Below are 13,108 nucleotides of genomic sequence, written 5' to 3' on the forward strand. Positions count from 1 at the left end.
GACGGGCTGGCTAATAGCGTCGCGGCGCTTAACAGCCTGGGAGTAGATACAAAAACTCACCAAACCTATCTCGCCCCGGACCTACTGGCGGCCTTTCCAAGGGCGCTGGTTAGCCGGTGGAGAGACAGGTGGGAGGATGAGGAGCCGACGTTCTCGAAGATCTTGAAGGCCCTGCAAAGGGAAATAAGACTTAGGGAAGAAGACGAGACGTCGGCGACAAGTGGTAGCGGGAAGCCCGTGCTAGAGTCGGCCGCTACCACAACAAATAATGGAAACAGAGGCCTGGCATGCCTATTCTGCCAAAAGATACATTTGCACCATAACTGCAACCAAGGGTCGTCAGCTCAGAGAAGAGCGACGGCAGAAAGAGAAGGTCGGTGCCTGAAGTGTCTGGCCCGATCACATCGGATGGAACATTGCATATCGCGAATTCCGTGCCGAAACTGCGGGAGTACGGAACATAGCCCTGCTGTATGCGTGGCTAGACCACGAGGCGGCGGTTATGCGACAGCTCCCGCAGGAAACAGAGGATTCTCCCCTCAAAGAGCTCCAAAGGTGGTGACAATAGACACCACCACGTTGACGATTTCCACAAGATCGAAGACGGGAGTACTGCCCACCTTCACGGCCTACCTTAAAGGGAAAGCCGGAGACCGGGTAAAGATAGTCGGATTAATTGACTCTGGGAGCGAGAGAACGTTCGTCCGCCAGGACACGGCAACCAGAGTCGGAGCAGAAAAGATAAGGGCCGAATACCTGGCGGTCAACGGGTTCGGAGACCAGAACAAAGCGGGCAAAAACCATGCGGTGTTCGGATTCAGACTCGCGGGACTTAGCCAGGATGGCCCAGATATAAAGATCGAAGCGATTGCGAGGAAGTTTCTCGCAAACGCAAAGAAGGTCACCCCGACAGATTTCTCGAAAGGCCTAATAGGCCAGGGGAAGGACTTAGCCGATGACCGGTACATCACCGGTCAACAAGGCAATCAGTTCGATCTCATCATCGGCTGCGATTTTATCTGGTCAATAATGCAGCACAAGACCATCCCAGGCGCAAACGGGCTGGTCGCATGTGCAAGCAAAGTCGGCTGGTTGATATTCGGTACGATAGATGAAAAAAGTAAAGCGGAAGAACAAGTTTTAACCGCAGCAATAGATGTGAAAAAACCGATGACGGACTTCAAAGAATTTTGGAGTCTTGAACATATGGGGATAACCCCACAAGAATAAGCAGAACCCGCATTCTTGGAGGCCTATCAGGAGACGATTCTGCGGGCAGACGATGGGCGTTACAAAGTGTTGTTCCCCATCAAGATCGGCCATCGCAGGATTGAATCCAACCGGAACATCACAATGATACGGCTGCAAGGGCTGCTGGGCAAGACCCAACCGGAAGATAAGTTGAAATACCACGAGATATTTCAGCAATATATCAGAGACGGATTCATCGAAGAAGCCGACCGAGGATTCAACGGTGACTGCACATACTTACCTCACCGACCGGTGATTAAAGTTAGCGCGGAAACCACGAAAATTCGGCCGGTGTTCGATGGATCAGCACATATGAAGGAAAGACCTAGCATCAACGATGCTTTAGAGATTGGGCCGAATCTAAACCCGGAAGTGTTGGCGGTCTTGTTGCGTTTCCGACAGAATCGGATAGCCTGGACCGCTGATATAACTCAGGCATTTCTCCAAGTCGAGATCCGCCCGGAGCACGGGCAACTGATAAGGTTCATCTGGGTCAATGATCCTAACAAACCCCAGCCTAAATTCATCGAGTATCGATGGAGAAGAGTACCGTTCGGGCTGTCATGCAGCCCGTTCATTCTCAAGGCTGTTATCCTCAAACACCTGAAAGGGTTTGAAGGAATATACCCGGAGACAGTGCGACAGCTACAACAGCAGTTGTACGTTGACGACTGGCTAGGGGGAGAGACAAATGTGGATGAGGCGGAGAAGCGTATTCGCGAAGCGATTACGATCTTCAAAGCCGCAAAGATGGAGTTGTGCAAATGGACCTCCAATAGCGCAGAGTTGATTAAAAAACTGCCGGAGGTCCAGTTTAAAGAGACAGTCACAAACGTGACAGCAGAGGGCAAGTCAGCCACGAAAGCCTTAGGGGTGATCTGGGATCCCGCGTCGGACAAATTCAGGTTTGATCCGGCGCAGGTACTCAGAGAAGCCCGCGAAATTGGTGACAGACCCACCAAACGGAAGCTTTTCAGCCTGGCACTGAAGATCTTTGACCCCTTGGGTCTCATCGCTCCGGTGACGTTGGTGGGGAAACTCATCATGCAAAAGGTGTGGTTGGCGGGCTCAGGATGGGATGAGCCCATTCCAATCGAGGTGATACCTCATTGGAAAACATTCATTGATGGAATAACAGAGCTGAGGAATACCTGTCAGCCCCGATGGTCGGGAGATCATGAAGGGAGACTCCATCTTTTCTGCGACGCAAGTAACGACGCCTACAGTGTGGTGGCGTACTTGCAGAGAATCGATGGGGAAGACCCAGTGATGCTGTGCAGCAAAACGAGAGTAGCGCCGGACCCTAAGAAATCAGTCTCGATCCCGAGGCTGGAGCTTCTAAGTGGGTTACTGGCTGCGAGGCTCGGGAGCTACGTCGAGAAAGCGACGGAAACAGTCATCAAGAGAAAACTTCTGTGGACCGACTCGGCGATAGCCTTCTGGTGGATGAAGGGCGAGGCTGGTCGGTGGAAGCAGTTTGTTTACAATAGGGTGACAGAGATAAGACAGACAGTGGAAACTGAAGAAATCAGGCACTGCCCAGGGTTACAAAACCCGGCGGACGTAGCATCCAGAGGAGCTACGGCCGCACAGCTAAACGCACAAAAGAGTTGGTGGACTGGCCCATCTTGGATGGGAAAAGAGAAGGAGTGGCCCCAGTCACCAAGCTCAGCGACCGAGCTCCAATTACAAGAGGTCTCAGTCGAAGAAAAGACAGTCGAAGTAACGCAATGCGCGATATCAACCGAAGCAAAGTGGTACGAAAGATTCAGCTCCATGCGAGTCATGGTCAGAGTCTTGGCCACGATGCTAAGGGCGATTAAAAAATTCAAAGGCCAAGATAATCCGGAAAGCCCGGTGGCAACGGTCAGACATCGGGGAAGAAGGTTGAAATTCCCCGTGTTGACAACAGAAGAGACTCGAGAGGCAACGATCGAGCTCTACAAAGAAGCCCAGGCGACTCACTACGGAGCAGTGGTGAAGAGCTTTAAAGCTGGGAAAACAGAAGTCCCACATGAGTTGAGGAAACTCGGCCTCGTGTGGGACAGCAAAGACGAGTTAATCAGGTGTCGAGGCCGGCATCTAAATTGGATGGAATATAATAAAAAAGCAGCGCTCATTCTGCTACCGGCCGAACACATCATTACAAAGAGACTGATTGAACAAACGCATCTTCGGTTGAAACATACCGGAGTGAAAACCATGATGGGAGCACTCAGAACGGATTTCTGGATTCCGAAGATGCGGCAGACCATCAAAAAAGAGACAAGCAAGTGCACGAGATGCCAGAGAATGGACTCGAGACACTTCGATGAAATACCGGCGCCCCTACCGTTGGACCGCCTGCAAATGTCGAACCCGTTCACGATAACGGGGGTAGATTTCGCAGGCCCGTTCCCAGTAGAGTCGCCGGCAAATAGCGGTCACAAGACGAAAGTATACGTGTGTCTCTTTACCTGCGCCGTAACTAGAGCTGTTCATCTCGAAGTTACGACCGACCAGGAGAGATCTCCACGTTTATCTTCGCGCTAAGACGATTCTTTGCTCGGAGAGAGTACCCAAGGGCGCTCTACTCTGATAACGCAGGAACGTTTACGCTGGCCGCTAAGTACCTCAGAGCAGCGTACAGAGACAGCAGAGTGTTTAACACCCTGGTTGATCTCAACATAAAGTGGAGGTTCTCGCCGAGTTTGGCCCCTTGGTGGGGCGGATTCTGGGAGAGGATGGTGCAGACCGTTAAACGGCTGCTATATAAAACATACGGAAGTGATTGTATGGAATACGATCTATTCCAAACGGTGTTGACGGAGATCGAAGATACCATCAACACCAGACCGTTGACATACGTGGCAGAAGACGATACGGAGCCGCTAACACCCAAGCAATTGGTCACAGGCTACCGACAACAGCAGCATCACCCGGTCGATGACGAGGAGAGAGAATACTCGGACCGGGTGACACTGACAAAGAGAGAGAGGCTCAGGAGAAACCTAGTCGCTCAATGGTGGAAAGATTTCTACACGGAATATGTGATGGATCTGGAGCAGTTTCACTGTCCAACTCCAGGTCATACGAAAGAAATCGAGCTGGGACAAGTCGTGTTAATTCACGACGAGTCAGCCAAAAGAACGAGATGGAAGTCCGGGAGAGTAGTTAAACTAATCTCCGGCAATGATGGGAAGACCAGGCGTGTGAACGTCTTGATCGCAGACAAATTCAGAGGAAAAGGGTCGACCATGATAACGAGAGACCCAAAGAGTTTATATCCGTTGGAGCTCCATGCGGGCCAGATAGACGATGACCATCGGAACACAGGACCCTACGAAGACAGTGAGCTTTCGTCAACTCAGTTAGACCAAGGTTCAACGGGGGGAGTGTCGGAAATTCCGACGGACGAAGCTCACAGCCATCGTCCGGGTGCCAACCCTTTGGCCGAAGAAGGCTAGACTCAGACGAGTCACCCTCGGTGGAGTGCCGCGCTACCGAGGGTAAGGAAGTCCATTAGCGGAAGCAAGTGACTTAAAACGGCCTACGGCTCGCAAGAGCCGTAGTATGGAGGCTGGAGCTCGAGACAGTGATATTGGAACTAGCTGAGTGCTTTTCCATATATATGGAGACACCTGTTGAGGGTGAAAGGAACGACGAGGGTTGAACTCATTGAGGCGGAGCCTGCAGAGATCATCCCGCCAGAATATAGGTTAAAGTTCCCGCACGGTTATCGAGAAGTTTACTGATCGATAGCCGGCAATCATCAGCAGCGGTGCCCTCTATTCCTGGATCGGACGACCCAACAAATTAGACAACGGTGTAGTTTTTCTGTGTATATAAGGGGCCGTCGTGCCGTGTCAATACACTCACATTTCTCACCGACTTACTTGCGTGCAGTCTTGTTTCCTGCTCCTGTAATTGTCTTGTAAAGGTCTTTTTCAGATCCCTCGCCGCCGCCTTCCTCCAGCTTGCCAGCCGCCGCCTAAGACGTGCCAGCCCGCGAACGAAGCAGCTCTCGAGATTCTCCTCCAACCGCAAAAGAGTAATACTCAGCGGCAGTGAACGGTGTTAAGCCCTATAAGGCTTAACAGAAGCGACCGTGCTATTAGCCCGACAAGGCGAACCAGCCATCGCCGGCCTCATCGACGCAAGCCCGATAACGGCGAACGTTGTGGTCGTTCAAACAAGTGTTACGGAACTAAATAAAAGTTACCCGAAGGAAAAGGTATACAGTCTGGCAGGCTCACCCCCGTAAGTCCCGACTGACCTTCTGCGCCAGCAGTAATCTGGCCCTGCGGGATAAACAATCCTGAAAGCAGTTTACATATAGAAGTAAAAACTCATGGTATAACAGTGTATTCACATTGAATACAAGTACATTCCATGCAGTTTACATATAGAAGTAAAAACTCATGGTATAACAGTGTATTCACATTGAATACAAGTATATTTGATGCAGTTTACATATAGAAGTAAAAACTCATGGTATAACAGTGTATTCACATTGAATACAAGTATATTCCATGCAGTTTACATATAGAAGTAAAAACTCATGGTATAACAGTGTATTCACATTGAATACAAGTATATTCCATGCAGTTTACATATAGAAGTAAAAACTCATAGTATAACAGTGTATTCACATTAAATACAAGTATATTCCATGCAGTTTACATATAGAAGTAAAAACTCATGGTATAACAGTGTATTCACATTGAATACAAGTATATTTGATGCAGTTTACATATAGAAGTAAAAACTCATGGTATAACAGTGTATTCACATTGAATACAAGTATATTTGATGCTGTTTACATATAGAAGTAAAAACTCATGGTATAACAGTGTATTCACATTGAATACAAGTATATTCCATGCAGTTTACATATAGAAGTAAAAACTCATGGTATAACAGTGTATTCACATTGAATACAAGTATATTTGATGCTATTTACATATAGAAGTAAAAACTCATGGTATAACAGTGTATTCACATTGAATACAAGTATATTTGATGCTGTTGACATATAGAAGTAAAAACTCATGGTATAACAGTGTATTCACATTGAATACAAGTATATTCCATGCAGTTTACATATAGAAGTAAAAACTCGTGGTATAACAGTGTATTCACATTGAATAAAAGTATATTCCATGCAGTTTACATATAGAAGTAAAAACTCATGGTATAACAGTGTATTCACATTGAATACAAGTATATTCCATGCAGTTTACATATAGAAGTAAAAACTCATGGTATAACAGTGTTTTCACATTGAATACAAGTATATTCCATGCAGTATATTCCATACAAGTATATTGCATGCAGTTTACATATAGAAGTAAAAACTCATGGTATAATAAATATTCACATTGAATACAAGTATATTCCATGCAGTTTACATATAGAAGTAAAAAATCATGATATAACAGTGTATTCACATTGAATACAAGTATATTCCATGCAGTTTACATATAGAAGTAAAAACTCATGGTATAACAGTGTTTTCACATTGAATACAAGTATATTCCATGCAGTTTACATATAGAAGTAAAAACTCATGGTATAACAGTGTATTCACATTGAATACAAGTATATTCCATGCAGTTTACATATAGAAGTAAAAACTCATGGTATAACAGTGTATTCACATTGATTACAAGTATATTACATGCAGTTTACATATAGAAGTAAAAACTCATGGTATAACAGTGTATTCACATTGAATACAAGTACATTCCATGCAGTTTACATATAGAAGTAAAAACTCATGGTATAACAGTGTATTCACATTGAATACAAGTATATTTGATGCAGTTTACATATAGAAGTAAAAACTCATGGTATAACAGTGTATTCACATTGAATACAAGTATATTCCATGCAGTTTACATATAGAAGTAAAAACTCATGGTATAACAGTGTATGTACATTGAATACAAGTATATTCCATGCAGTTTACATATAGAAGTAAAAACTCATAGTATAACAGTGTATTCACATTAAATACAAGTATATTCCATGCAGTTTACATATAGAAGTAAAAACTCATGGTATAACAGTGTATTCACATTGAATACAAGTATATTTGATGCAGTTTACATATAGAAGTAAAAACTCATGGTATAACAGTGTATTCACATTGAATACAAGTATATTTGATGCTGTTTACATATAGAAGTAAAAACTCATGGTATAACAGTGTATTCACATTGAATACAAGTATATTCCATGCAGTTTACATATAGAAGTAAAAACTCATGGTATAACAGTGTATTCACATTAAATACAAGTATATTTGATGCAGTATATATATAGAAGTAAAAACTCATGGTTAACAGTGTATTCACATTGAATACAAGTATATTTGATGCAGTTTACATATAGAAGTAAAAACTCATGGTATAACAGTGTATTCACATTGAATACAAGTATATTCCATGCAGTTTACATATTGAAGTAAAAACTCATGGTATAACAGTGTATTCACATTGAATACAAGTATATTCCATGCAGTTTACATATAGAAGTAAAAACTCATGGTATCACAGTGTATTCACATTGAATACAAGTATATTCCATGCAGTTTACATATAGAAGTAAAAACTCATGGTATAACAGTGTATTCACATTGAATACAAGTATATTCCATGCAGTTTACATATAGAAGTAAAAACTCATGGTATAACAGTGTATTCACATTGAATACAAGTATATTCCATGCAGATTACAGATAGAAGTAAAAACACATGGTATAACAGTGTATTCACATTGAATACAAGTATATTTGATGCTGTTTACATATAGAAGTTAGGATTCATGGTATAACAGTGTATTCACATTGAATACAAGTATATTTGATGCTGTTTGCATATAGAAGTAAAAACTCATGGTATAACAGTGTATTCACATTGAATACAAGTATATTTCATGCAGTTTACATATAGAAGTAAAAACTCATGGTATAACAGTGTATTCACATTGAATAGAAGTATATTCCATGCAGTTTACATATAGAAGTAAAAACTCATGGTATAACAGTGTATTCACATTGAATACAAGTATATTCCATGCAGTTTACATATAGAAGTAGAAACTCATGGTATAACAGTGTATTCACATTGAATACAAGTATATTCCATGCAGTTTACATATAGAAGTAAAAACTCATGGTATAACAGTGTATTCACATTGAATACAAGTATATTTGATGCTATTTACATATAGAAGTAAAAACTCATGGTATAACAGTGTATTCACATTGAATACAAGTATATTTGATGCTGTTGACATATAGAAGTAAAAACTCATGGTATAACAGTGTATTCACATTGAATACAAGTATATTCCATGCAGTTTACATATAGAAGTAAAAACTCGTGGTATAACAGTGTATTCACATTGAATACAAGTATATTCCATGCAGTTTACATATAGAAGTAAAAACTCATGGTATAACAGTGTATTCACATTGAATACAAGTATATTCCATGCAGTTTACATATAGAAGTAAAAACTCATGGTATAACAGTGTTTTCACATTGAATACAAGTATATTCCATGCAGTATATTCCATACAAGTATATTGCATGCAGTTTACATATAGAAGTAAAAACTCATGGTATAATAGAATATTCACATTGAATACAAGTATATTCCATGCAGTTTACATATAGAAGTAAAAACTCATGGTATAACAGTGTATTCACATTGAATACAAGTATATTCCATGCAGTTTACATATAGAAGTAAAAACTCATGGTATAACAGTGTTTTCACATTGAATACAAGTATATTTGATGCAGTATATATATAGAAGTAAAAACTCATGGTATAACAGTGTATTCACATTGAATACAAGTATATTTGATGCAGTTTACATATAGAAGTAAAAACTCATGGTATAACAGTGTATTCACATTGAATACAAGTATATTCCATGCAGTTTACATATAGAAGTAAAAACTCATGGTATAACAGTGTATTCACATTGAATACAAGTATAATCCATGCAGTTTACATATAGAAGTAAAAACTCATGGTATAACAGTGTATTCACATTTAATACAAGTATATTCTATGCAGTTTACATATAGAGGTAAAAACTCATGGTATAACAGTGTATTCACATTGAATACAAGTATATTCCATGCAGTTTACATATAGAAGTAAAAACTCATGGTATAACAGTGTATTCACATTGAATACAAGTATATTTGATGCTATTTACATATAGAAGTAAAAACTCATGGTATAACAGTGTATTCACATTGACTACAAGTATATTCCATGCAGATTACAGATAGAAGTAAAAACTCATGGTATAACAGTGTATTCACATTTAATACAAGTATATTTGATGCTGTTTACATATAGAAGAAAAAACTCATGGTATAACAGTGTATTCACATTGAATACAAGTATATTCCATGCAGTTTACATATAGAAGTAAAAACTCATGGTATAACAGTGTATTCACATTGAATACAAGTATATTTGATGCTGTTTACATATAGAAGTAAAAACTCGTGGTATAACAGTGTATTCACATTGAATACAAGTATATTTGATGCTGTTTACATATAGAAGTAAAAACTCATGGCATAACAGTGTATTCACATTGAATACAAGTATATTCCATGCAGTTTACATATAAAAGTAAAAACTCATGGTATAACATTGTATTCACATTGAATACAAGTATATTCCATGCAGTTTACATATAGAAGTAAAAACTCATGGTATAACAGTGTATTCACATTGAATACAAGTATATTCCATGCAGATTACAGATAGAAGTAAAAACTCATGGTATAACAGTGTATTCACATTTAATACAAGTATATTTGATGCTGTTTACATATAGAAGTAAAAACTCATGGTATAACAGTGTATTCACATTGAATACAAGTATATTACATGCAGTTTACATATAGAAGTAAAAACTCATGGTATAACAGTGTATTCACATTGAATACAAGTATATTTGATGCTGTTTACATATAGAAGTAAAAAGTCGTGGTATAACAGTGTATTCACATTGAATACAAGTATATTTGATGCTGTTTACATATAGAAGTAAAAACTCATGGTATAACAGTGTATTCACATTGAATACAAGTATATTCCATGCAGTTTACTTATAGAAGTAAAAACTCATGGTATAACAGTGTATTCACATTTAATACAAGTATATTCCATGTAGTTTACATATAGATGTAAAAACTCATGGTATAACAGTGTATTCACATTGAATACAAGTATATTCCATGCAGTTTACATATAGAAGTAAAAACTCATGGTATAACAGTGTATTCACATTGAATACAAGTATATTCCATGCAGTTTACATATAGAAGTAAAAACTCATGGTATAACAGTGTATTCACATTGAATACAAGTATATTTGATGCAGTTTATATATAGAAGTAAAAACTCATGGTATAACAGTGTATTCACATTGAATACAAGTATATTCCATGCAGTTTACATATAGAAGTAAAAACTCATGGTATAACAGTGTATTCACATTGAATACAAGTATATTCCATGCAGTTTACATATAGAAGTAAAAACTCATGGTATAACAGTGTATTCACATTGAATACAAGTATGTTTGATGCAGTTTACATATAGAAGTAAAAACTCATAGTATAACAGTGTATTCACATTAAATACAAGTATATTCCATGCAGTTTACATATAGAAGTAAAAACTCATGGTATAACAGTGTATTCACATTGAATACAAGTATATTTAATGCAGTTTACATATAAGTAAAAAACTCATGGTATAACAGTGTATTCACATTGAATACAAGTATATTTGATGCAGTTTACATATAGAAGTAAAAACTCATGGTATAACAGTGTATTCACATGGAATACAAGTATATTCCATGCAGTTTACATATAGAAGTAAAAACTCATGGGATAACAGTGTATTCACATTGAATACAAGTATATTCCATGCAGTTTACATATAGAAGTAAAAACTCATGGTATAACAGTGTAATCACATTGAATACAAGTATATTCCATGCAGTTTACATATAGAAGTAAAAACTCATGGTATAACAGTGTATTCACATTGAATACAAGTATATTCCATGCAGTTTACATATAGAAGTAAAAACTCATGGTATAACAGTGTATTCACATTGAATACAAGTATATTTCATGTAGTTTACATATAGAAGTAAAAACTCATGGTATAACAGTGTATTCACATTGAATACAAGTATATTTGATGCTGTTTACATATAGACGTAAAAACTCATGGTATAACAGTGTATTCACATTGAATACAAGTATATTCCATGCAGTTTACACATAGAAGTAAAAACTCATGGTATAACAGTGTATTCACATTGAATACAAGTATATTTGATGCAGTTTACATATAGAAGTAAAAACTCATGGTATAACAGTGTATTCACATTGAATACAAGTATATTCCATGCAGTTTACATATAGAAGTAAAAACTCATGGTATAACAGTGTATTCACATTGAATACAAGTATATTTGATGCAGTTTACATATAGAAGTAAAAACTCATGGTATAACAGTGTATTCACATTAAATACAAGTATATTTGATGCTGTTTACATATAGAAGTAAAAACTCATGGTATAACAGTGTATTCACATTGAATACAAGTATATTCCATGCAGTTTACATATAGAAGTAAAAACTCATGGTATAACAGTGTATTCACATTGAATACAAGTATATTTCATGCAGCAGTTTACATATAGAAGTAAAAACTCATGGTATAACAGTGTATTCACATTGAATACAAGTATATTCCATGCAGTTTACATTTAGAAGTAAAAACTCATGGTATAACAGTGTATTCACATTGAATACAAGTATGTTTGATGCAGTTTACATATAGAAGTAAAAACTCATAGTATAACAGTGTATTCACATTAAATACAAGTATATTCCATGCAGTTTACATATAGAAGTAAAAACTCATGGTATAACAGTGTATTCACATTGAATACAAGTATATTTGATGCAGTTTTACATATAGAAGTAAAAACTCATGGTATAACAGTGTATTCACATTGAATACAAGTATATTTGATGCAGTTTACATATAGAAGTAAAAACTTTCGTGGTATAACAGTGTATTCACATTGGAATACAAGTATATTCCATGCAGTTTACATATAGAAGTAAAAACTCATGGTATAACAGTGTATTCACATTGAATACAAGTATATTCCATGCAGTTTACATATAGAAGTAAAAACTCATGGTATAACAGTGTAATTCACATTGAATACAAGTATTTCCATGCAGTTTCATATAGAAGTAAAAACTCATGGTATAACAGTGTATTCACATTGAATACAAGTATATTCCATGCAGTTTACATATAGAAGTAAAAACTCATGGTATAACAGTGTATTCACATTGAATACAAGTATATTTGATGCAGTTTACATATAGAAGTAAAAACTCATGGTATAACAGTGTATTCACATTGAATACAAGTATATTTGATGCTGTTTACATATAGACGTAAAAACTCATGGTATAACAGTGTATTCACATTGAATACAAGTATATTCCATGCAGTTTACATATAGAAGTAAAAACTCATGGTATAACAGTGTATTCACATTGAATACAAGTATATTTGATGCAGTTTACATATAGAAGTAAAAACTCATGGTATAACAGTGTATTCACATTGAATACATGTATATTCCATGCAGTTTACATATAGAAGTAAAAACTCATGTATAACAGTGTATTCACATTGAATACAAGTATATTCCATGCAGTTTACATATAGAAGTAAAAACTCATGGTATAACAGTGTATTCACATTGAATACAAGTATATTTGATGCAG

At 38.0% G+C, this 13,108-nt stretch overlaps 1 protein-coding gene across 1 annotated transcript; it reads left to right on the forward strand.

Moving 5' to 3' along the window:
- Window positions 1–1,353: 1,353 nt before the first annotated feature.
- LOC116936353 lies at window positions 1,354–5,301 on the forward strand. Its single transcript, XM_045167892.1, has 3 exons — window positions 1,354–3,663; window positions 3,723–4,611; window positions 5,171–5,301. The coding sequence occupies exons 1-3, from the start codon at window positions 1,354–1,356 to the stop codon at window positions 5,299–5,301; spliced, it is 3,330 nt and encodes a 1,109-aa protein (XP_045023827.1).
- The last annotated feature ends 7,807 nt before the right edge of the window (window positions 5,302–13,108 follow it).

The sequence above is a fragment of the Daphnia magna genome, unplaced genomic scaffold (genome assembly GCF_020631705.1).
Source record: "Daphnia magna isolate NIES unplaced genomic scaffold, ASM2063170v1.1 Dm_contigs377, whole genome shotgun sequence".
Taxonomy (NCBI): domain Eukaryota; kingdom Metazoa; phylum Arthropoda; class Branchiopoda; order Diplostraca; family Daphniidae; genus Daphnia; species Daphnia magna.